This window comes from Henckelia pumila, chromosome 2 (assembly GCF_033568475.1).
Source record: "Henckelia pumila isolate YLH828 chromosome 2, ASM3356847v2, whole genome shotgun sequence".
NCBI classification, from domain to species: Eukaryota; Viridiplantae; Streptophyta; class Magnoliopsida; order Lamiales; family Gesneriaceae; genus Henckelia; species Henckelia pumila.
The window spans coordinates 31046173-31074039 of record NC_133121.1 but is presented as its reverse complement, the minus strand read 5'-3'; the positions used below and the strand labels follow the sequence as shown (position 1 = coordinate 31074039).

The 27867-nt window shown below is 35.8% G+C and overlaps 1 protein-coding gene across 1 annotated transcript; it reads right to left on the bottom strand.

The window, feature by feature from the left end:
• Window positions 1-9526: 9526 nt before the first annotated feature.
• On the bottom strand, window positions 9527-16786 carry LOC140877459 (glutamate receptor 2.2-like). Its single transcript, XM_073280994.1, has 3 exons — window positions 16528-16786; window positions 10795-12125; window positions 9527-10708 (listed from the first exon to the last, which is right to left on the bottom strand). The coding sequence occupies exons 1-3, from the start codon at window positions 16784-16786 to the stop codon at window positions 9527-9529; spliced, it is 2772 nt and encodes a 923-aa protein (XP_073137095.1).
• Window positions 16787-27867: the final 11081 nt, after the last annotated feature.

The following is a 27867-nucleotide window of genomic DNA, read 5'->3' as shown; positions in this document are numbered from 1 at the left end:
TCGGACGCTCTGAACTGGGTTCGGAGGCTGCGATCCTGGCATGAATTCCACGTGTAGAGTGCATTTTGACACCTCAATCTGGCGGGGAGTTCGGACGGTCCGAACTGGGATCGGATGGTCCAAACTGCCACTTGTCTGAGCCACTTTTGACACCTGGACTTTGCTGATTTCGGATGGTCCGAACTGGGTTTGGATGGTCCGAACTGGTCTGCACGCTCCGAACTGCTTGGGTCCTTCCGATCTCGTTTTGGACCCCCAGAACCCCCGAGACCTACCCTACCATTTTTGGACGTTCCGGATATGATTTTCCACTTATTTTTATCAAATAATGACTCATTAAACATATTTTGACACTTTTAAAATTATATGTCATTTTCTTACATGTTAAAAATCACTTAATCTTGTGGAATTGAACTAGGCTACTACACGGACAATCGATCCGAGTAGTTTATTTATAATAGAATTTTTGTCGTTTTATATTCCTAAGACCAAATTAAACATATTATTTATTTACCGCGTGTTTGGGCTCATTCACTTTACGACGTATTTCTTTTTGAATTTGAAAAGTTTCCTATGTCATTTGTTCACGTATTTGGGCATAAATCTTAATCTGATTAAATTTTTCTCTTCTTCATTGCATTTTTAGCCCTAGAATTTTTCGGTGAACAAATTTACTCTTATATTTTCTTTCTTTCAATCTGCAGGAACACCATGTCTCCGATTACCCAAAATGTTCTTCTTATTTATTTCCACACAGTCTTCGATCTCCCAGATCAAGGCATGGTGGAAGTGTTTCTCACTATTGAAGATTCGGGACTAAGGAAATTTCTGGAAGGAAGAAAAGTGATTTATAAGCATGCCTTTCCAAAGTTCTTTCAGACGAAAAAGCTTGAAGAAGGAGTTATATCCGCTACTCTGGGTGGAGAGTCTGTAAAGATTTCATCCGCTCTGTTTGCCTCTTCCTTTGATTTGTCTAGACAAGGATAACTGATTTTTCAGAAATTTCTGCTGAAATGAAGAAACAGATGAAACAAATGTACTCTCTGACCGACAAGCTAATCAAAGTACCTTGAATGAAGAAGAAACTCAAGATGGAGTTCAGGATGCTGCACGACATTGTGGTCAAATCACTTCTGGCCAAAGCAGGTTCCTTTGATGCGATTACATCTGAAAAGTTTGAGATTATGGTTGCTATTTTTGCTGGTATTGCAGTAAATTGGTCTACTGTTCTGTTAAATATTCTATATGCAATGATCACTGCTCCAACTATCCAATCTCAAGGATTTGCAATTTAGATTGGAGAAATATTGAATGATTTGAATGTTCATCTGGGACCCTCTACCAATCTTCATCCTCACAAAACTTTGAAAGAAAGGGCCATTGAGGTGTACAAGGCAAAACAATTGATCATATTCAAGCATGGTACACCCAATCCAGATGAGATTGAGGATCTTACATTACCATATGAATCACAACCATTGGCAATTCATGCTGCCAAATCCGTTGCTACTCCGAAGCCCTCTGCTGCAAAAAGGAAGAAATCAGTATAGATAAAGTTATTGATTGATTCTCCTGAGTCAGAAGGGTCAGAATCAGATCGAGTGACTTTGGCTAAGATCATTCTGCCTCCTCCTCCTCATCCTCCTCCTCCTCCTCAGAAGCAAAGATCTCTCAGACCGCTTCCCAGAGTTCCAGCTGCCAATCAATCTGCTCCAATTCCTGCTATTCCACTGTCAAGAGTTGGAAGTGATGTTCCTTTGGTGACCAAGATGAATATCACTACTCTTTAGTCTAGATTCTTTAAAGAGCCTAGTGATACATCTGACCTATCCTCCACTTCCAATGCACAAAGGATTATTGATCTTGCTGCTCATAACATCACCAAAAATGCAGAGGAAAAGACGAAAGCCTTTGGCAGATGGGTATTCCACCGGACCAAAAACCACTTCTCAAATATTTTGACTCTGAACAAGCTGGACAAAATTGCTTCTCTTGAAGACATGATTCTTGAGTGGGCTGAAACTCAAGATATCTAACTTGCACTGGAGAGAATAAAATTTATTGAACTCAGATTTAAGGAAAGCCTTCTGCAAGATTTTCTGAGATTGAAAAGAGGAAAGTTCAATCTGACAAGCTTGGATGTTTTTGATCAAACTGTAGCAATAAGTCAACTAGAGAATGATGCTCTTCTGATGACATCTATTGCTCAGATGATGAGACAAGATTTTCCTGCTGAGGCCTCATCAGCAAAAGCATCTCAAACAAACTCAACTGGAACTATCTCTGACACTGAGGATTTCAATCCGATCATTGATAGTCCTCAGATGGTCATGTCTCACCGCCTCTCTCTTTTGCACAACCTTATTCTCCTCTAAAGGAAGCTCTGAATACTGACTCTGTTACTGAAGAACCTTTGGTGGAAAAATCTCTATTTGAAGAATCACTGATTGAGACTCAGGTTGAGGAACCATCTGCTGATCAACCTATGGATGAATCTCATCTTCCTTCTGAAGACTCCTTCATTGAGGATATTTTTACTGAGCCTCCAGATTAGATGATGGTTTCCAATTCTTTTGAGGAAATAAATTTTGATCCTGACACAGCCCTTGTTCTTTTTACTCCAGCTGCAAAACAATATCAGGATCCATCTGCAGAATCTTTGATTGAGGAAGAGAATTTGGAAGCAGACAGAGTGTATAAATTGGAACTTCCTCCTATCTTCAAGGTAGTCAAGCTTGATCCAATTCACACTATGTTCAATCCTCTTACGCTTGTGTTCGAAAAGGAATTGGAAATTCCTTATGCAAAGATATCGAAGATATCAATCTCAAGTGAAGTTGCTCTTCCACTACAATCAGTTCAAGCTTCACCAATTCTTATAGTAGAGATTGAGTCTGAACCTTCTCCTGTTGTCTCTCTAGTTCTTCAAATCTGTAATTTTGACTCCTCTGAAGATTTTTTTCCTTCTCTTCAACAGAAAGATGTTCTGCCTCCCCAGTTCTTATCTGAATCTTTAAATCAATTGTTCAATCTGGTATCTGAGTTGCAGACAGAAACAACTCAAACTTCTACAGATTTAAAATACTTCAAGGCAAGTATGCTGAAGATGGTCAGTAATATATCTAATTCTGTGATTCATGTGCAAAGAAAACAAACAAATGAATATTCTGACATCCTTCGCAGACTTGATAGCATACAAGCTTCCACTAAATCAAACAATCAACAACTTAATGATAATTTTGGTACCCAGCTCACAGTCATTCTTGATCTACTTAATGAGGCTGGTGATGCCAAAAAGGGGGAAAAGGCAACCTTTACCAAAGCGTCTAAAGGAAAAGGGAAGAAGTAGCAGATCTAAGTATAATGAGAAGATCAGAGTTTGGCATGCAGATCAGTGTCTGACGATTTTTGAAGACATTAATTTTTGACATTTATTTTGTCCAAAGACTATTATTCTATCGGTGAAAGAAAGTCTTTTGATCTGCTTCCTTATATCAGTTTGAATATTGATAAAGATGGCTTGATTTAGACATCACCAAGAAAGGGAAAATTGTTGGAGATCAAACTATAAGTTTTGGTGATAACAGATCAAACAAAACCAAATACTAAAATAATATATTAAGGACAAACGGTCAGATCAATCAAAAAAATGGATACGTACAGATCGAACTTAACAAAGTCATCCAGATCAAGTTTTCGACAAAATTGGATTACTCTGGATAAATCAGGAATTTGATCTATATTTTTTTACAACTATTTCACTTCAACGGATCAAATGACCATGCTCTAGAAGAACAACCCAGATCGATCAAAACCTTATATCTTCTGCCAGATCGAGTTTAAACATATTCAGTCAAGATCAATTATCTACACTTCACCAGATCAAGTGTGAAAACCATCAACCCAAATCATATCAAAGTATCGAATGAAAGCATCAGTTGCCGAAGTTGTTGAGCTAGAAGACAAACTCATTTAATAAAGATTTAAACGTTGTCTAACTTTTCTCAAAGTCAAAATTTGTGAGCAAATTTATGAGATATGTTGGCGGATCACTGGTTAGTTTTGAAGACTATAAATACGTGATGATTCAAAGATTCAAACATGTAGAGTGAACAATACAAGAAATCATGAATCCAAAGTTTGCTTTCCAATTCATCCGAAAAGCCAAAAGGCCTTCACTCTATATCCTAACTCAGAGACTCATATCTCTAGATCAAAGTTTCGAAACTATGAGATAATATATCCAGATCGATCGAGTTCAAAGAGATACATCAAGAACGATCTAGATCAAAGCTATCTATAGCTTTCCAGATCAAAGTTTTGAAGCACATTTTGTGGCTTCCTTTTGTAATTCAAGCAAAGTGTTTGATCTGCTTCGGGAGAGTGTGTTGCTAGGAGTTCCTCTCAAAGGGTTGATAGGATCGGATTTTCACAAAAATTGTATAAATCAAAGTCTTCTAGTAGAATCCTTCTGGAAACATAAGAAGGGGTGACGTAGGAGATTAAGCTCCGAACATTCATAAAAATCCTCTGTCCCTTTTATTTACTGCACTTACGTTATCCTTATCTACCTTAGCTTTTATAGTTCAAATCTGCAAGGAAGATTCTTCCGCCTGTTTTTATCAGATCTTTCGAGCAGAACAAAGTTTTAAGCAATTAAAACTTCTATCTGGTTTTCACAAATCATATCGAAGTAACGTTATTTTTTTAAAATAGTGTATTCACCCCCCTCTACACGTATTTCGATCCTAACAAGCTCAAATTCAGTTGAGCTACGTTTAGCAGACAGAATTCAGTCAAGATACAGCTGCTGCTCCAGATTTGTAACTGGAGCATTAACTCAAATTCATGGCAAATAATGACATTAAATGGGGATTCAAAAAGTCATAATTTTGCCTATAAATAGAATGCACATTCATGATAAACGGTTACACGAATTCTGCATCAAAACACACAAAATTCGAGTGAGATAATTCACTTGAGCGTCCACTAGAGCTTCAGTTGAGCAAGAGCAGAATTTTCAAGGACAACCCAAATTTCAGTTTCAGCAGTCTAAAATAAGTTGGCATTTTTTATAAAATTTTACAATCTGTTTTCTTGATTTCCAGCATGTAAATTTATGATTTCTTATTTTAATATGCATTATGAGATTTCTAGTGCACTAAAGCTTGTGAATTAGTGGTAGAAATATATATTCTTATTCTCTGAACTCTGAATCTCTGGCCTCACCATTTAGACGAATACCTTATAAGGGACTGATATCAGTTAGCCACAAAAATCATAAGTGATTTGGTACATTCTCTGAATTTTTTGATTTCTGGAAAGATATGTATCTGCTTATGTTCAGTACTTTTTTCTGTTAATATATATGTAAGAAATTCTGTTAAAATGATTTAAACAAATGCTGGGAGTTTTTCCCCATTAACTGAGCGACACTCATATCACTCACCTACTGAATACCCTCTCAGATAAGATTGAAGACGAGCTCGAGGATGATGAGCAAAACCAGTTTTGGGGCTGGTAAAGACGACGACTGATTTCTGAAATAGATTTATTATATTAAGTCAGATGCGTTATTTTGATATCAGTTTAGAATTTTGTTATTTGATCAAGCATTGTAAAAGACATTGTATTTCAGTTTATGAATGAAAAGAATGGTTATATCGAAATTCTGTACTCTGAGGCTTGTTATTTAGTGTGAAATCATTAAATAACGCTGATGTCAACTAGGCCCAGTTTTGAGACGTGACAGATGGTGCAGCAACGGAGGTCCCCGAAACAAAGGGCTTGGTTCGAAATTTTCCCTTGGCTCGATTAGGACCAACTAACTGCAAGAATTAAAGGAAATCTAAGAGGAGAAGTTTGGTGTTTGGACTGAAATCTCGAGCAGACACAGAGGCCAAATAAAGTCACAAAAATAGCCTAACTCACGATTCAGAGCTTAGGTCAAAGCTATAAGTAATAGGATATTGACTCGATAGACTCAAATCTTGTACGACGATGAGCGGGTTCTGGGTTTCGGTGGGATAGAGAAACACGGACTTGGATTCTCTATTGTAAAAAAAAAACAGCACGTCGTGTTGGGTAGCAAAAAGACGTCGTTTCGCATGAATCTTTATTTTTTTATTTTTTCAATTGAGATGTTCACGTGAACATCGCTTACTCAAAGGATAAAGAAGATTAAGCACCGGTATCGTTCATTAAATAACTCCTTCACCAGATTCGTAATTATATAGAACTACTTTCTTTACACAGATTAAGAAAAAATCATTGAGAAAATAAATTTTGTACAAACTTACTATTTTATCTCTCTTTAATGTATTCAAAAAATGATTGCACGCTTTTCAAGATGTATGATGTAGTTAATAGGGGTATATATTAGTAAATGAGTGTAAAAAATATTACTAAATATAGTAAATGTCTATATATTTGGGACAAAAAAAACGTAGTTTATATAATTGAGACGGATAAAGTACGTTCCAATCCCCGCGAATCTCAAATAAGAAACAGTGGCATGTTGCAGCTCCAAAGGACAATCAGAAACAACAAATGGATTAATGGATGTATCCAGCAGCCATGGATCACCCCAAATTCTTGTTTGAGAGCCTAATACTATTCGCTTTCTTGCTTGTTCCATTCTTAATAATCCCGTGAGTTGCCATAATTCTTTGCCACACATAGCATGGATTTCCCCCAAATTTTGCATCAAGAAAAGTACTATCCAGATACTAACGAACTTCGAGAAATGTATTAAAGTCCACGCGCGGTCTTTTAATTTGAATGGGTGAATTAAGAAAATAAGCAATCAATGATAATATTCATACAAGGTAAACACTTGTGTGAGACCGTCTCATGAATGAATTAATAAAATAAGCAATCAATGATAATATTCATACAAGGTAAACACTTGTGTGAAACCGTCTTACGGATCATATTTCATGAGACGGACTTTGACCCGAGAGTATCAAATCGGTTTCTTTAACCCGTGAGATTCAATGGATCTTCGCGTTCTCAATCGCTTGTTCTATGGGATTGGATCCCCTACTGTGGCCACAGTAGGGGATGCCAATTACCCCCCACAGCCAAATTTCTTCTTTTTTTTTGTTTTCTTTTTAAAATATTTAATTATTTATTTTTATTTATATTTTTGGGTTTTTTTTTTGCTAAAATTTTTGGGTTTTTCTCTATTTTTTCTTTTTTTATTTACTTTTAGGACTTTTTATTATACATTTTAATTTTTTAAAAAAAAATTCATTTTTTATCTTATTATTTTCTTGTATCATTTTTTTCTTATAATTTATATTTTAATACTATATAATAATGCACCAACTAATTAATGTTAATATGAAAACACACATAAATAATTTAAATGTTTTGTTGTTCCATTTCAACTAACATCTTTATACTTTCAAAAAGAAAGACAGTTGATTAAAAATATTTAATAGATACATTACTATTGAAATTAATGATTTCAAGATAATTATGGATGAGTATTGTATCGATTAAACCGAATTAACCCACCGAATGAGTTCAAAAATTGATCAGTTCGGTTAATTCATAAATTCGATTTTAGTTCTAGAAATTTTCGATTAATTCAGCTCCGTTATTGGTTTTCGTTAAAAAAATCGGTTAATTGAATTAACATATTATAAATAATTTTTATTTTTATTTTTTTTAGACTTTACATACAATTTATTATATTTTAAAATATTTATATATTTAATATTTTTTTGATTTTTAATTTGTCCAACTATAATATGTTTTATTATGATTAAAACCTAATATTTAATTATTAATTTTATAAATTTAATTTTTCATGTTTAGAAAACAAATCGATTAATTTGATTTTTTTAACTTTACATATAATTTATGATATTTTTAAATGTTTATATATTTAATATTGTACTTAATTTTTATTATTTTTTCCAAGAATAATGTGTTAAATGATATAAGAAAATAAAAAGGTACAAAAATGATTTTTTTTGGATGGACATTATCTTATTAGGACTAATTTCTTTCACAATCTATATAACTTATGATTTTTTTTTTGGGAAAATTGTATATATCATCCTTGTGAAATCCTGAGTTCGCTCATAAGTACTCTTTGTGAAATTTTTTTGAACTAAAAACCTAATGTGTTTTAGTATCGATAGCACACGCATCCCAACTCAATTTTTAGACAAATAAAAAATCAAAATGACGAAATTGCCCCAACAGAAATAATAAGATGAAACTGATCTCTCTCATTGTCCTTAACTCATGATATCTCTCATTCTTCCCTTTCTCTCAACCAAACCCTAACCTATGAACTTATCTTCCCAAATCAAGCATCTTAACTGTTGCTGAACCTTCAATTAGACATATCCCATGGTCAATTGAGTGAACTTCGCATCTCATCTTCAAGATATTGTATTTCGTAACTTCATCTCCCACTATCACACGAGTTTTGGGTAGTCGGGTTTGGAATCGAAGTTGATGGTTTCCCACTGCCCGAGCTTTTGGTTGTTGGAAATGGCATTAAAGCCAATGGTTGCCCACTTCCCATCTCAAACTTCACCTCACCAAAGTCTCCAACAACACCTCGTACACTTTTCGGGACACACCAACGGAAATACCCACATTTTTTAAAAGAGCAACAATAATACAACCGTCATTTGGATGGTTTTTTTTTTTTTTCAGTTTGGACAACTCTAATATCAGTCCTAACATTGCACTTACACCATGGAGTTTGAGGATACCTTACATCAACCTTTGATTCCATCTTCCCAAAATATTCCAAGTGAGATTTGCCGCAAGAGATCGAATAGATAGACGAAACAGACGAGATACACAATACATTCATATATATCAGTCATTTAAGGGTATTTTAGACCTTTTGTATAAAACAAACTTCAATATCCGCATCTCATAGCGCGTGAACTACAAACCATAGCAGAAAGAGTGCGTGTGCTACCGGTCCAGAAACACATGGAGTTTTTAGCTAAAAAAAATTTCACAAAGGGTTATCAGCGAACTCGAGATTTCACATGGGTGATATATGCAATTTTCTTTTTTTTAGTTCATTAACTTGTCCAATATTTTTGGGATTCTATCCATTTCATTGCATTTCAAAGTTTGGTTCTGATGACTAACTTTCAATTTTATGCTATTTTGGTACAAATGTTGACATGTTATTTAATTCAACAAATCATCAATTTTTAATGTCATATCAAAAGTGTCTAATGCACATGAGTATTTTCTCCTATAGCATCGGCCATTACACCAAAATAGTCAAAAATTAAATGTTGATGTATAAAAATCAAACGTTGAAATATTAGCAGACGAAAAAAAGGCCTATTTCACCTCATTTCTAAAAGGCATAACATAGTATAAAACAAGAACGGTTTGCACTCGGAAACAAAAAGATATGATTTCCTGTGTCCAAAATTAACTTGAATTGGACACGAAATTAAATCAGTGCAAGTGGTGAATGGTGATAGCTTTTCTGATGGTAATATATTAACAAGGACAGAGATAGTATGAAATCCTACGTACCACCAGTACTCTCTTGCGTTCCAGTAGGCATCTGATCTGTTCCCTCATGACAACCTGATTGCCTTACTTGAGTCGATGATACATCTCCCGTGTGTTCATTGTCCGTAGAAGATTTGGGTTTTATTACATAAAAATGATTCCAAATTTTAAGTGCTTTTGACCGAACTGTAGGGCAAGATCCAAAAAAGTCATCACGGTCTTTATAAATCTTGTAGAGAAATATTGTCATAAAAATGACCACACAAGAAGTTGTTAAGCCTCCTGTGATTGCAAAAGGTACTGCAAAACTTCCCAATGAAATTCTGGTCAAGTCACTTGTATCATTTAGAACACCATTATATGCTGGGATTTTCATATTCCATTGCCCCTGAATTTCAAATATCCGGCCACTGTCCATTAGCTCAATCAGTGTACGAGAGACGTCAGCGACTAACGGTGAGCCCTTTTGGAAAGCACAAGCATATCCGTCAGTTGGATAGGTTTGGCCCACCGTCGTGTACTTATCACCGTACTTTGATAAGAAAAGGTTGGTGTACGGTCGTGTGGAGAACAACGCTGCTATGCCGCCATTTTCGCTTCCTTTAGACAAGGCTTCCGCGCAAAGCTCTGGCTTCTTGTAGGTTCTGATCTTGGATTTGTCAAATCCCAAATGTTCCAAATACTCAACAAGGAAAGAACCACTTTGACATCCAACATAGACTCCAGTTCGAATCAATTCATTCGCATCAGTAACAGATGGTGAAAGCCTTTGAACCGTTAGTCTTGCGGAAAGGCTTGCCGTGTAGGTGGAACTCAGTATGAGCACCACAAACATCCACACCACCACAACCCCTCGAGCTGTAATGGTCTCTATTTTTTCACTATACGCGAATACTAGGGACATGAAAGGAAAATAGAAGATCATGCCGGCTTGATTTAGAAAGGAACCTTGATAGGCCTCACTAGATCTATGTTCTAGAATCCATATTGAAATACCTGTTCCAAAGAATAGACCTAAAGCTGTTAGCCAGAGGTTTTTGCTTAGGGGCTTCAAGAAAATCCATTTGTCGTTGGGGTCTTCATGTTTGATTGGAACTGTAATGGTAACTCCTCCGACATCATATGGCATAGTGAAGTCCCCAAATTGTGATCGTTTGGACGTGATCGTGATGTCTCCCACAACTGCATCAAATTTCTGATAAAAAGAATATGGTCAGGGATATTGATATATAAATCAAGTTTTCAATTAAATCTAGCTAGTCATGAGTTCAACATACATACCCCAAGAGAAATTTGGCGAATGAGTTCATCATAGCTTCCTGCGCTGGAACCATCAGGATTTTCGAATGGAACATATTCGAATAACACAGCATATGGCAATGCTTTCATGACAGCCTCAAATATGTCTATGTAACATCCACTAACTTTCAAAGAATTAGTTTCGGGGTCTCTTTCCACCTCAACAAATTCCTTGAAACCAGTTTGTACAGGCAATCCAACTCTAAGCTTCTTACCACTGACTGGAACCTCCCACCCGCGTGGTATTACTGTCGTGTCTCCAGGAAATATAATGGTTCCCAAGGTTTTATTTGAAGAACTAGCTTTGCTCAAGTTTCTTTCTCTTAATAAAACGTGAGAATTTGTCCATATTCCCACCTCCTTCACCCCTTCTCCAACTACATTCAATATTTGAAAAGCCGATGGCTCTAGTTGTCCTTCAAGAAGACCGAATTCACCGCCAACGCCTCGAAATGTGACTCCCAAAATTTCTTCAAGAATTTTCGGACCTGTCTTGGATATTTCAGTAGCGAAGAAGTTTGTAGAATTAATAGCACTTGTAATATTGATGTGAAAAGAAGCTGGCTCTTTAAATCCAACTCTTTCAGCCGCCATTGCTAATGCCCAAAAAGTATCATACGCCCACAAACCATAAAGGCTCAGCTCAGCTTTTAAATCATGGGGATTCTCTGCAAGGAATTTTCGTTTCCACCTTTTGGCCAAAGAATCAAGTTTTCTAGACTTTGGAATCAAAGGCTTCACTCCAATAATGCCTTGCATAGAATTCACAACACCAGAATCCAGTGAGTAAAATAAGTCCATGAGCCCACTCGTTACAATCCATGCATAGCCTTTGCCCATCATTCCTGCTTCTGTTGCTTTTATGAATAGTCTTGAAGCGAGAGAAGTTGAAACATGCACCACAAATACCCTGGTTTGCATAGTTTTCATCTTATATAGCTCTTGCAATAGAAAATCATCGGTTGTAGTGAGAGGGATGACGCTTCTGTAAGAAACTCTAGCATTGACATTCTGAAATGAATTAGCCAGAAAAGAAACTATCCCATTACCATAATCAGAATCTTCGTATATGAGAACAACTTGATTCCAGTGAAAATATCCAACTATGGCAGCAATAGCGCCTACTTGAGCAGCGTCATTTAGGCCTGTCTGTACAAAATATTTAGATCTGGGATGGAGAGAAGGACTTGTAGCAGAGAAACTGATTATTGAAACATTTGCTCTATCTCCGAGACCAATCACAAAGCTGGCTTGTGCAGATTTTTGGGGACCAATGATTGCGTCAACTTCAACATCCTTCAATAAACTGATAGCTGCATTCATGCAAGACAATACGGCTTATGCGTGAACATCAATTAATAAAATAACTAGATGATAAAAATTAATATTGGATGTGGCAAGTGGAGAATTGGAGCGAGGGGCGTAGTCACAAATTTTTCTTTAACTTGCGCTAATTGATACGATAAATAAAATAAAATAAAATATTTAAAAATTAAAATATAATAAAATATTAATTTATAATTAAAGAATACATGCAAAATATTAAATGTTAACTACAAATATTACATAGTAACACTAAAAGATATCAAATACTAAAAGATTTCAATAATTAATCCATCTAGCAATTAACGTTGGTTGAAGAAAGAAAAATAGATACAGAGAAGAGTAGATGACATATTATATTTAATTTATCTTGTCGAACTTGTGACTCTTCTCAATGCAATGTTGAATAATTGGGAGATAATATGTTGTTATTATAATTTTTGTGGGTTAATATAAAGTCTTCAAGTGGGTTGATCAAATTTGAAATTGGGCTAGACTATGTCTTGAATTGGGCTAACACTAAATATACATATACCTAATAATAATTTTTTTAAAAAAAATAGCCAGGGTGGGCCATCACTATGTTGGGGCAACCGTTGAAAATCGAACGGACTATATTAAGTATATTAGTATATATAAGAAAAACCGCAATTTTGGTCTTTTATGTTTGTCACTTAGCGATTTCGGTCCTTTATGTTTTCATATTTCAGTTTTAGTCCTGTATGTTTTTATTTTTGACAATTTTCAATTTTTTCATTCGAAAATTCTTACGTGGCGCTATATACACGTTAGCTCCACATCAGCGTCACATGAAAAATAAAAAAAAGGAACGAAATTGCCAAAAAAAAAAAAGATAGCAAACTAAAACTGAAATCTGAAAATATAGAGGACCAAAATCGGAAAGTGACAAACATACAAGACTAAAAAAACTATTTTATATAATCACACACACAAAATATATATATATATATACACACGCACACACACTAGTGTGAAGGTAGGGATAACAATGGGGTAGGGCGGGGACGGAGATGTCTTCCCCATCCCCGTCCCCGAATACAAAACCCGTACTCATCCCGCCTCATTCCCTGTTATTTTTAATCGGGAATTCCCAATCCCAATACCCGCAGAGACTTAATCCTAATCTTCGTCCCCATATCCGAATATATATATATATTGAGTTTTATATATATTATTAGTCAATTTTATTGTAAAATACAATAAAAAAATTTAGTTTAAAAAATTTTGATTGTAAAATTAAAATTTAACATTAATCACAATATCTTGAATTAGAAATATTCATATCAATCAAGATGATTTTGTAAATGAATGCAAATTGTATTTTTAAAATAGTACAAACTAATAAATACTATTATTTTTAATTTTAATATTTAGTATAATTTATATATTATTCAAAAATTTAATAAAATTTGACAAATAAAAAATATTTATATTATGATTATGATTATGATTATGATTATGATGATGATGATGATGATGATGATTATTATTATTATTATTATTATTATTATTATTATTATTATTATTATTATTATCGGGGTGGGTTCGGGGATGGAGATAGCATCTCCACACCCGCCCCAATATGCTTTGGGGATTTTTAAAAATCTTTGAACCCAAACTCATACCCGAAAAAAACTCTTTCATACCCATCATGTTTTGGGTTTTTTCCGCTGGTCCCTAAACCCGTGAGAAAAATTTTCATCCTTATATGAAGGGGACAAACTTGCCGCGTTTATTTTTTTTTTCTTGAAATAAATAAAAGATACTCAGCTGAACGTCCAAATAAGAAAATATTTTTTGTTTCATTCAAATATCAATCATGGAGAAAAAAAACAATAAAAATAAATGAATGGAAGAATAGATTTTATCAATCTCCGAATCATAATTTACTTAAATACTGAAATACAGTTTGTCCTATAAATTAATAAGTAACAATCATGTGAGACCGTCTCATCCGTTAGACAAGTGAACTCTACCCATATTTGTAATAATAAGTAATATTTTTGGCATAAAATGTAATATTTTTAATGGATAACTCATATAAGAGATTCGTCTAAAAAAAATGACCCTTAAGACCGTTTCATAAGAGTTTTTGTCTAAATTAATTTGGCTCATTAATTCATCACTTAATTTATTTAGCATTTAAATTATGTACCTTGGTGAATTAAAGCGCAAGAAAGCGGCAAGAATTGCAAAGATATTTTATGTTTATTAATGTCATGAAATTAAAATTTTAACAAATAAATATGTACTACAAATAGTACATATTTAAATAAGACAATACATTAAATAATCAAAAAAAATTTGATATGTAAAAGTTAAAAATATCGTACAAAGTTTCATTAATTATCACTGTTTTTTATATTTATTATAAGGATTATCATATACTTTAAATTCAAAAACAGAAAGTAGTTATTATTATTTTTTATATGAATATGAATGAATGAAAATAAATCAAACTAATTAAATTATATTGTAAATAAAAATTAAATTTTTTACAAAATAACACTAGAATCTATCCCGCTCTCTTAAATAAAAGCGCTATCATTAGGTGTAAATTGAGTGAGCTCATTTGTAATGATTTGATTAAAACTATACCACTTCCATTTCTCAACCATCTTTTAAAAATTAAAAAATAAAAGTGATTTGTTTACATATTTTAAATGTTTGCCAATTTAGCATTTTAAATTTTTTAAACTGCACAAAAATAATTAAAAAAATGATGCGACGAAGATTAAAAGACACGCTCACCTGCAATTCAACACGGATGAAGAATCACAAACAAAAAGAAAATGAAAAGGAAAAAAAGAGGAGAGAAAAACTTTTGGAAATCATAGAAAAGGTACGAAGATTAACAAACAAAATTTAAAGTATACTAATCACCAAATATTAATTAGAGCATATGTAACATTCCTGAATCCTGAAAACCCATGAAAAAAAACAATTTACTAAATTACATAATGACTAGGGCTGGGAAAAAATACTGAATGCCAAAAATACCGTCATACCGTACCGAAAAATTTACCGAATATACCGAAAAATCGGTATACCGAAAATTTCGGTACGATATGATACCGTACCGAAATTTTCGGAACCAGTATCGGTATATAAAATTTTTTATTTCGGTATACCGAATATATCGAATTTTTTTTTATTTTAAATTTTTCACGGTATATCGAAAAAAAACTCGGTATACCGAATTTTTTTTTATTTCGGCATGGTATCCGGTATAAAATATCTCCATACCAAAAATTCGGTGTATGATACCGGTATGAATTTTTTTATACCGGTACGATACGATATACAGTATCGTAGTTCGATACGGTATACCGTACCGTACCTAGCCCTAATAATGACATATAGCCAAACAGGACGACATGTACAATGTGTTCAAATTAGACCTGGTCACGAGTTGGGTCCGGTTCAACAAAAAACCGACCCTTAACCGGCTCGCCCGTGGTCCGTTACGGTCCGGTCCGAACCTTGTTTTTTTAAAAAAATTATTTTGAAATAAATATTTAAAGAATAAAGAATGATGAATTTAAAAAATAAGGCTTTGCACAATTAAACTTATAAAAAATCTATCAAATATTTCATTATATGAATAAAAAAATATATTACATTTATTCAATAATAAATATATAGCATTTCAAGTTTAATATTTTATATAAAAATATATTTCATTTTCATTATATTCAATCACATCTACTCTCATTTCATTATATATTCAATATATATTAAAAAAATTTTACAAAAAAGGAGACGACCTAGCGGGTTGACGGGTTTGGCACTTGTAAACCGTAACCGGACTGCCTAATGATCGGACCGGTCACGGTTCTGGGTCAAACTCGTTGACCCGATTAACCAATCCGTTGACCACGGGCTGGTTACGGGTCGGGGTCGGGGTGACCCGGCCCTTGGCCAGTTGCCCAGGTCTAGTTCAAATGATTGCATATTTAAAAATCTACATGTATATATGGGGTCGGTCTATGCCCATGTGCTGTATCCAACGATCCTTGTTTTTTGCATTTGAGATGTTCATGTTAACATCTCAAATGCAAAAAAAAAAAAAAAAAAAAATTGACCGTTGGATAATGAGACATCATAGACAAAACTGAGATGCAAAAAAAATGAACTGTTAAATAATGGGGCAGCATAGACAAAACCGTATATATGATGCTTCTAGTTCATCTTTAAATCAACTTGTGAGAAAATTGATTAGTAAATGTAAATAAATAAAGTTTTGTGCATATAATTTTTATAAAAAGAAAAAAAATCAAAATAAATCACACGCGCTCGCGCACACACATATATATATATATATATATATATATATATATATAATTACATTAGATTGCCATGTGTGCTTACCGTTGGCTGCAGCATCAATGACTTGTCCCTTGGAGTCCGTTGGATGCAGCACAAGTCTAGTAGTATAATTTGGGTTCGTTGCATAGAAATCGCTCATCGCCAGAGCTAAGCTGGTTAGGCCTATACGCCCAACCAAAGAATCAAAATCAAGAATGACACCAACTTGAAATGTTCTATTAAAACCGACTCCCGTTTGGGCATCGCACAAGGAGCCCGATAAAGAAAGTACTAGTGAAATATACAAAATCGAGAGGATCATTTCTTTTCTAGGAACCAACAGTTTCACTATTCTTGAACCCCTGTAACCATTTATATATATGTCTATGTTGTATGCAGGACATTTTGTTCATGTGAGCCAAAATTTTCAGGTGAGTTGACGAAATTCTTGAACGGGTAAAAATCACTTAATTTATAGTCCTAGTTGGATCGTGCAGTAGTGGAATGATCAATTCATAATACTTAGTTGGATACATTATCATGCATCTGACCTTTTATATGCTAACATGCTTGAGATTGAAGAAAATCTCCAATTAAGTGGCTTGGCATCAAATCAGATGATGGTAATTTAATTTCTTTCTCGAGTTTTATGGACTAATTAATTAATTTAAATTAGCTAAGCACAGTTATGATATTATTTATTGGAGTAGCTGTAAAATGTATATATATGCCATGGTGAAAACACAGAAATAAGACATGTTTTAGTGGAATTAGACAATTAATTAGCTAATATTAGTATATTACTATGACTAGACAACAAGTCATCTCGTGGAAAAGTAATTTCACAAAATAGTCAGCTGAAACTAATTCATTCGAGAATAAACAGAACTGGTAATTGTTAATTGTTCATTTTTATAGTAAGAAGTCTGAGTAAGACTTATTCGTACATCAAACAATTCTGTGAAAACCGCGTCTAATTGTTTCCGGAGGGGTGTTGACATTAAGGTTGGGAATAGATAGAATTAAATAATAATATAATGAGTGCAAATTCAAATATTTGTGATATGCAATTCCGCATTCCATGGCCCACGTGACTTTTATGCAACGTTGTTAATTTGTTATCATCTGTGCGTGGCCTCCAAGCTAAAGGTTGACTTACGTTACAACCTATATTCTAAATATTTCATATTTTATTTCCAATATTAATATTATAATAACTTATATCGCTATACACATATGTACATACATACCATCTATACATGTTTGAATATACTCACTAAGATTTGATGGTTCGAATCCAATTCAAGCACAAAACTTCAAGTTCGGAGATGAAACCTGAAATCAATCAAAGAGTGTTAGAGGGAACCAGATGGGTGTCCCGACGTAGCCTCTCCGACACTCAAGTCAGATACGTGAAGGAATAAGAGAAAGAGGAGCTTGGACGTCCCTCAAAATGAAAGTGAATAATCTGCAAATAAATTGAGCAAATTCGTAGTTATATGAGGCAAGATAGAGGACCACAAACATTTTGTAGGGGACCACGTACGTGTAAATCACACGCTTTTTCATCTGAGGCTCGCCCTCCTCGGGCGATCCAAAGCAAGGCCTCGCCCTTGAGGCGAGGTTGAAACTAAGGGGCCTCGCCTTTGAGACGAAGCTTAGGCTAAGGGCTCGCCCACCTCACGTAGGGTCTACCTTAACTACTCAACTCCTTGCATCATCCCCACCTCTTTAGTACATCCTCACCTTCCCACCTCTTTCGCTCCACAACTCATAGACTCATCCTTAGCTCCTTAACACATCTTTGGCTTACCAACTCTTAAGCTCATCTTCAACTCCTTATCAAACCCTTGGCCATGACTCCAACTCCAACATGTCTCGCCTCCACCACCTACCCTCATGATAAAATCTTATCTCTAGACCTGGACCGAACCTTGTTTCTTTGCTATGGACTCCAATTGGGCCTAAACATGTAATGAACCTATTCATGGGATATCACCAGTATCCTCCTCCTAAGTTGAGTTGAATCTCATGTTCAAAACTCGATTGTTTGAGTTCCATATCCAAGATCTTGATTTTAAAATTTTAAGTAGAGACCGAGCTATACATGTAGTGACCTGCTCCGTAATCACCTACTAATCAGAAGTTTAAGCATGCATGTAATAAACTTAATTAAACAAAGGGAAAATTTCATTTTTAATCCTGTAGTTTTGTCACTTTGCGATTTTGGTCCTTTATGTTTTCATGTTTCAGTTTTAGTCCGCTATCTTTATTTTTTTTGGCAAGTTTAGTCTTTTTTTCTATGTGGCGCTGATGTGGCACCACTGCATTGCTGATGTGGAGCTGTCGTGTATAGTGCTACGTAAGAATTTTCGAAGAAAAAGGACTGAAATTGCCAAAAATCAGAACATGCAGGACTAAAACTGAAATATGAAAACATAGAGGACCAAAATTGCAAAGTGACAAACATAAAAGACCAAAATTACAGTTTTCCCTTAAACAAAATCAGAACAACAACAACGGCAAATAAACCATAATACTGAACTGACAGAATACAACCGGTAAATAAATCAAAAAGTGAAATAATACAACCTAATCGAATAAAATATAGCTTAGCAGCAAAACCTGCAAGCCTGCCTTAGTCACCAACTAATCCCAAGTCTCCAGGTGAACCACCTACAACTGCCCCATCGAATGGAGTGTACACGAAATACACAGAAATACGGACGTGAGCGAACTACGCTCAGCACAAGAGTATGAGTATACAAATGCTATATGAACATGAATGCAAGTGTACTAGGTTACCAAGACTCAAGGTCAAGAACACTGCTCAAAACAGACTCGGTTTCAAGGTATGTAGCACTCTGCGCCATCGAACCAAGAGGTGGCTCACATATCCAACAGTGGATATAGGTGACCTGATCATAAGTCCACATGTCTAACCATCCACTAACACTTAGGGTGAGAACCCTACTACAGGCTATCTCAAGGATAGAAGCTCAAGATGAAAATGCGTGAAGCATAATATCGTGACATAGATATGCAGATAAAATCATGCAATACAAATCATGCCATATAAAACATGCAACACATAGGAAATTGTATTATCAGTCAGGGTATCTCGAACAGTACTTTCGTACCTCATCAATTGTAATAGATGTCCCATCATCTACAGTTCACCACTACAAATCAAGATAATCTAGTATCACTAATACTGATATAAAAGCTTTAACTAGACTACTAGCTACTCCAAATAGCTACTAAGAGTCTAGACTTATACCTGCGTCCGTCGTCAGTACTTTGATGTTGATGGCCCCAAAACTTGGGCACAACTCCGCTACGACTCCGGAGACGCCTTTCCAAGGTCCGAACTATACGCTAATGGCTATAACCACCCAAAAAAACTAATGAAGAGGAAATACTCGGAAATTAGCAAAGAAAAAGGGCTCCTGAATGCCATATTTATCGGCGGAGACCGGACGTTCCGAACCCCCGATTGGAAGTTCCGATTACGACCGATCTCCCGATGAGACGTTCCGATCTCTACATGCTGGCCACGTTCCGAACTGCCACAATCGGAAGCTCCGATCTAAACTTCGGAAGTTCTGATCTCATGCATGCAGCTACGAGTTCAAACGTTAACGACACGTCACAAGTGTGCATGACCTAACTCGATCAGAAGCTCCGATCTCACATTCGGTGGTTCCGATCTCACCCTCAGCTTCCGAACTACATCGCTTGTTTAGATCACTTCGGATGTTCCGATCTTGACCATGACTCACGTTCGGACCTTCCGAACTCTCGAATGTTTGGACCCCTCCGGACCATTTTCGAACGTCCTGAATCCGATTTATAAACATGTTTAAATAACTTAATCTTGTAAAATGGGACTGGGTTACTACAATACATTTTGTCATTCTTCCATAGAAATATTTCCATTCCTCAATATTTTGCCAGCATCGACCCCACCATCTTCACCCTCTCCCACTTCTTACAACATAACTTACACCATTGACCTCACCCCCAATCTTCATCAACCCTTACCATTCTCGCCCTCCTACCCTTGTCTACATAATTTCGATCTCGACTAGCTTCTCCAGCATCCGCACTCCCTGCTCGACCATTTGCTTCACTCAAGAATACTCAAATGTTTGTTTGCCTGCTATGTCATCATAAATCACTACTAACTCCTCTACTACACATAGTCTTAGTAGGAAAAATATAAATTTTTTACCCCCCACCACTAACTCCTCTACTAGACATAGTATTAGTAGGAAAATGCACCAAAAGATCGTTAGTGGGGAACCGAAAGGTTTTCTGACGTGGTCACTCCGATGCTTAAGTCAGACTCAGATAAGGAGGGGGCTTATAAGGAAAATAGAGAGAGCAAATATAGTGATTTTAGGCTCAAGTGAACATACCATTAATAATATCTGATGGAAGGTATTTATAGGCCTTAGAGTGAGATGAATATTCCACATTTTCTGGGTATTGGCCAAGATCTGCATCATGTATGGTTAAGTTGGCCACGATCTGCATCGTGGATGGTTAACTTGGTCTTTCCGGCCCCCTCTTCCTCAAGTATCCACCTGAGACGAGCTACCTATCCAGCCATGAGCTAACGGCTCGACCCAGGATGTGAGGCCTCGATTCTAATCAACTAATATTAGAATAATGCAATTGATCAATGCAATTAAACAAAAGGATTAAAGAAATAATTTTTTTTTAAAAGGGGTGCTCGCTCGATCGGTAAGATCTTACCGATCGAGCGGCCAAAATAATCCAAGAATCTGCCAGGAAAATAAAAGGCTTCAGCTCGATCGGTAAAATCTTACCGATCGAGCGGACAAGAAATGCCCAACTCTCTGCCTCGGTACAGGGGTGCTCGCTCGATCGGTAAGATTCAACCGATCGAGCGAGATGCTCTGTACTAGAAAAATTCTGGTTTTCTACTTCCAAAACAATCTCAAATCAAACCATACCACAATAACATAATATCCCATTCAACAAGATACAAAAGGATAAGGTCTAGAGTTATACAATTCTCAAAATATAACATGCATAAAATCCATCTAGTTCGGAATTATTAAAAAACAAAAAGGAGTTCGAATACATAAACGACTCCTAATATCCAAGCCTCACTCTATCCTCTCAACCATCTAGCCATACTTCCTCTGACTCGGTCCTGCCCCACCTGTTTCCAAGTACACATACAAACAAAGACAACAACCGGATAATCCGGTGAGAATACAATTCCCAGTAAAAGAGACTAGCATACAATATCACATAATATATCAAAACATGATATATAATTAAATTCCACATAAACTTCAAGTAATCCCATTTACAAAATTGCAAGAAAAACCATCTCTATCAAGCATAGAAATAGATATAATGTTTTTGACCAAATCCGGAATATATAAAACATCTCTCAAAAATAACTTAAAATTGTTCTGGAAAACTAAATAAATGTCTCCTATAGCTTTGGCTTCGACTCTAGAACCATTCCCGAGCCTTAGCTGGGTCTCACCCATCCTTAGCTTACGACTTCTTGTCATCACCTGCAAATCATTGCAAATGTGAGATCCACATCCGGTATCCAATACCCAAGAAGAAGTATTAAGCGAAACATTTATTTCAATGTAAAACATACCCTTTGCAGTTCGCAACTGTTCGAGGTATTTCTTGCAGTTACGTTTCCAATGACCGGGTTTCTTGCAGTAATGGAAAACGTTTTCATCTTTTATTCCAATTGAAGCCTTAGCCTTTCCCTTCTTATTTGGTACAATCTTCTTGGGTGGGGCAGAACGTTTCTTACCCTTTCCACTTGGTCCTTTCTTAGAGTTAGAAGAGGATCCAACCAAGAGTACCGGTTTATCCTTCTTTAGTGTGGCTTCATAAGTCACAAGCATATTGACCATCTCTTCAAGGGTGACATCTATCTTGTTCATATTGAAGTTCATCACAAAACCATCAAACGACGAAGGAAATGAAAGAAGCAACAAGTCCGCGCTAAGTTCATGCTCCAAAGTCAAGTCGAGTGTTACCAACTTTTCAATGAGACCAATCATGCGCACCCCATGCTCACGGACCGAAGTCCCATCTCGCATGCGGCTCGTCATGAGCTCTCTGACGGTGGAATACCTCTCTGACCTTGACTGAGCTCCAAAGAGTTCCTTGAGGTTCTTGTGAATGTCAGCAGCATTCACGGCATCCTCGAATTTCCTTTGAAGCTCATCAGACATCGAAGCCAGCATGTAGCATTTGGCCTTGATATCATGGTCCCACCATAAATCAAGTTTGGCCAACTCTTCCAGACTTGTATTAGCCGGGGCTTCCTTCGGAGGTGGCTTCTCTAACACGTAGAAAGCTTTTTACGAAGTAAGAATAATCTTTAACTTACGGAACCATTCCGTATAGTTTGCGCCAGTTAATTTGTTTTGTTCGAGAATTGAAAATAGTGGATTGCGTGGATTCATCGTAATATAATACTGAAAAGGAAACAGACAATAATCAGTGATTTGTTTAATTAATTTACTAAGACATAAAATATGGTGAATTTCATTTTATGAATTACACTCCCACTATTTTGACGATTTCACTACCCTTTAGTGAAAACGAGAAACATTTTCTTTAGTGAGAACATGGAGTCCAATTGACAAACTATGGTCCCGAATAATATCAGCCAACCATAATTTTCAAAAGGTAGAGCCCAATTGCTTCCAAAGCAACCTCCATGTTTTTACCTAATGTCCAATAAGGGCCCAATAATATGACGCCGTTTATTGTGACATGTCAAGATGACCCATCAATATTAAGTTGTGATGGACGGTCGCCATGTGGATCCCCAATAATATGAGCCAATCCCATGGGAGTTCCACCCAACTTACAACATGTGTCGATCCAATGTACAGCTTTTCGACGAACGGGCCCCCCCAATAATATGAGCCGGACCGTATCCGCGGGTAGCATCACATACATTGATCGTTGATGGAAGGTAGGAATATTTAAACAATATTTAAAATTACCTTTTGTTTATCTTGATATCAATTTTAAATCATATTTAAAATGAGGGATTTTATTTTGAAAATTTGTCTCATCATGCAATTTATGTATGCTTGCGGGATTCATACAATTTATGTCTAAACATGCATACATCAATAATATCATATATTATTAAAGGATGATCGATCCCATTAACTATTCGACCCGTGGTTGCCAATCACGAGTCTAAGTCCAATCCTAGGTGATATGCAAGTATGCAATGCAATCCTATTACATTGTGCTTCCAATTTACATTTCTTCGGTCTTCATTGTCTGCTGGGCCCACCATTTCTTCAAATCTTTGTCTCCCACTAAGTCTTAAATTTACAATAAATTTCGATGACAAATATAGGATACATTTTTAGGGGTGGGAACGGGCCATAAACCAGACCCACTTTTAATACATATGATAATCATATTGGGCTATAAACCAAGCCCATTAATAAACACCAACAATAATAAGACAAATGTAAATCACCTAACATACACCTAAAACATTGGTCATGACAATCGATCATCATTTATCCATTAATTAATTCAATAATTAAATAATTGGATAAACATGCAATGACATCATAATTTAAAAGATAAAATCATATTTTATCTTATCCATCCATAAGATCATATCTTATCATCAATTGTACCAAAATAATTAATTTTATAAAATTTAATTTAACGGATAAAATTTATAAATTTTCCAAAAATTCAAATTTATCCAAAAATCAATTTTAAAAATTTCGGACTCGAACAATTCGATCCGATGCCTCGTGATCTAATCAAAAACAATTTTCGATCGGATCAAACATAAGAATTTCAAAAATTCAAAATTTTTAAAAAATTAAAATTTTAATTTTCCAGGCTGCCCGGGACAATCCCGGGCAGCTCGTGCCCCGACCGGGGCTCGGGCTGGGCAGCGCCGTGTGCTGCCCTGGGCAGCGACAATCGCTGCCCGTGTTTTGCCCGTCAAAATTTTGATTTTTTTTTTAAAATTTGTTTTGTTTAAAAAACGAGGCTTAAAAATTTTGTACAATCGATTAATTTAATCGTTTGATCTGAGCAACCTGGCTCTGATACCACTGTTGGAAAATGGTGTTCAGATCAATTAGAATTGATACCCGGTGCAGCGGAAGTTTAAAAATTTATTTTTATTAATATGGAACGATTCCATATCTGGGTATCAAAACTTTTGCGATTAAATTCATACAAGTAAAACAAATAATCACAATTAATGTTTTACCTTAAATCTCGAAACGAGATTATGGACTCCAACAGAATTTAATCTGCTCTTCTTGTATATCCCGGGAACTGATGGCGTCACGAACAATCACCGGAATAAGGTCCACGAACAGAAAACAGAAACCCTCTGATTGACTGCACTAGAAATCAATCAAAAGTTTTGCGTAGAAAATAAACAGATATGATCTGTTAATTCAGAATTGTAATTTTTCACAAAAATCACAATCCGAATTTTCTCAAAAAAGAGCAAGGAATTTTTGAAAAATCCCTTAAAATTATTTATGCAGTGTTCGAAAATTATAAGACACAACGCAGTTGATTTTCGAATCCAACACCTCTATTTATAGATAATTTGTAGTTATAATTGTATCAGGACTCTAACTCCTTAAAGCCCACAATCCATAATTTAAGCCCAACAAGCCAAGCCCGTTGTTATAGAAATTAATATAAAATTCATCGTGACTCCGATTGATAAACTGATTTTACCAATGTGCACAGAAACCATTTTTGCATCTTTTAGAGTCAAGATAATTTTTCTGAATCCGAATTCAGTGATTTTCAAAAATGCCCATCCCTATGTCATTTTAGGAAATCCCACTCCCTTTAGTTAAGAAGTCCAACTTCTCTTTCATTAAATTTAACTCTTTAAATTTAACTATCTCTACGGGATTTTAGTAATCCATTACTTGTATAACCCTCAATGGTTCAGGAATACAGCTAGCCGTGGGCTCACAACTCCTTGTAACTCGGAACAACAATTTCCGACTTACCCATCGAATCATGGTAAGAGCGCCTAGCAACATCACCCCATGATTCCCTAGGTATTACTGATAGTGCCTGCAAGAACCAGTAGATTTTGGTTAGCGTACAGTACGATCCCTTCAACCATATATCCCGATCGAATCAACAACCATTGGTATATCGAGAGTCGTTCGAGATTCGATAACTATGCATAACATCTTGGAGATCTATTAGTGACATCGCATGTGTTACTAGGATAACCCATTAACCTAAAACACATCATGTACTCTGGCCAGAGATTCGTCACACTAATATCTCCTCAGATCGCATAGGATATCCACACTAACAAGTATGTGGTGAATCCTTGACAACAAAGCATCGACTCCTATATGTGTCGTAACTGTACCCAATCCCGACACCTGATGACCCCAATAGAGTCGGTAAACGAGTCAAAGTACAGTACTAGCATATAGAGTCTCAATGATGTTTCAAGTAATAAGGACTAATGGTGTACAACCAAAACCGCGGACTTTATCCACTCGATAAGTGATAACCACTTGAAAAGTCCGAATAGGGTAGTTCGATCATTCATCATATGAATATCCATTTGCATGCTTTGAACATCTCTATGTTCCATACCAATGAAACGTGGTACTCGGCATCGCAAATGCTAGTCTCAATCTCGAGCGATCCTTATCCTTATTTGCGGACGGCTCAATTGACTAGGAACAGTTTAGAATATACAGTGACTATAAGATGTGTTTCATGATAGCCATCCCCATGTGCTACCACATCTTACATACACTATAGTATATTCAAGGTCTTTATCAAAACAACAATATTATATCATAATATAACAATATGAAGAAAGATAAAGTCAATACCATTATAAAAGTTTAAATTATATTAAACAAAAGATTGTTTTACATAGAGTCATAAAAGCCCTTAGCCACAAGTTGGCTAACCGGGCACCAACTCTTTCACGTTTAGCATGTCATTCTTATTATTTTTTTCTTGATGGTTATTCTGGTTATTTTCAGATTGCTATTGCGCCAGAAGATCAAGAGAAGACGACATTTAATTACCCGTTTGGCACCTTTGCATATCGACGGATGCCCTTTGGACTTTGCAATGCACCGGCCACATTCCAACGGTGTATTGTTAGTATTTTTTCTGATTTCATTGAGCATATCTTAGAAGTCTTTATGGATGATTTCACTGTCTATTGTGATTCATTCGAAAACTGTCTGTCTAAACTTGCTCTTTTCCTTAAGAGGTGTGTCGAAACCAACCTAGTCCTAAATTTTGAAAAGTGTCATTTTATGGTTGGGCAAGGTGTTGTGTTGGGTCATGTCGTCTTATCTAATGGAATAGAGGTAGAAAAAACAAAAATTAATATTATTCAATCTCTCCCTTATCCCACATGTGTGCGGAAAGTGCGTTTTTTTCTTGGCCATGCAGGTTTCTACAGGAGATACATTCAGGATTTTGCCAAGATCGCACCCCCATGTGTAAACTGTTGCAAAAAGATGTTCCGTTTGAGTTTGATGAACCATGCAAAAATTCTTTTGACAAACTCAAGGACTCATTAACATCTTCACCAATAACCCAACCACCAGACTGAAGCAAACCATTTGAGATCATGTGTGATGCCAGCGACTATGCTGTGGACGCGGTTTTGGGCCAAAAAGTTGGGAAAGCATCGCATGCTATCTACTACGCATCGCGTATTTTGAACGATTCCCAACTAAATTATTCTACCACTGAAAAAGAACTTTTGGCTGTTGTTTTTGCATTAGAAAAATTTCTCTCTTATTTACTTGGTGCTAAAGTCATTGTTTATTCTGATCATGCAGCTCTTCGCTTTCTGATGGCGAAGAAGGAGGCAAAACCAAGGCTAATAAGATGGATACTACTCTTGAGCGAATTCGATGTGAAAATCAAAGATAAAAGAGGGACAGAGAATCGAGTCGCAGACCACTTGAGCCGTCTAGTTCATATTGATGAGGAGCTGAGCTTGCAAGAAGAATTTCCTGATGAGCAACTATTTTCAGCAAGCACATAATTACCCTGGTACGCAAATATTGTCAATTATTTAGTTACTAAAGGGTTTCCCTCTGAATTTTCAAAGGCGCAAAAGGACAAAGTGAGAAGTGATGCTAAGTATTTTGTGTGAGATGATCCATACTTGTGGAAACACTGCGCTGATCAAGTCATACGACGATGTGTACCGGCAAGCGAGGTAATCCCTATTCTCACGTTTTGTCATTCATATGCTTGTTGTGGCCATTTTGGAGCGAAAAGGACAGCGAGAAAGGTGTTGGACTGCGGATGTTTCTGGCCATCCTTATTTCGAGACGCTTATGTTTTCTGTAAGTCGTG

What these genes read in the sequence shown, in the direction of transcription:
- LOC140877459 (XM_073280994.1), bottom strand. Translation starts at nt 16,786, where the DNA reads ATGATCCTCTCGATTTTGTATATTTCACTAGTACTTTCTTTATCGGGC. An exon ending in CATTGATGCTGCAGCCAACG is followed by an intron (nt 12,126 to 16,527) that starts GTAAGCACACAT and finishes GCATGAATGCAG; the next exon opens with CTATCAGTTTATTGAAGGAT. An exon ending in TTCGCCAAATTTCTCTTGGG is followed by an intron (nt 10,709 to 10,794) that starts GTATGTATGTTG and finishes TCTTTTTATCAG; the next exon opens with AAATTTGATGCAGTTGTGGG.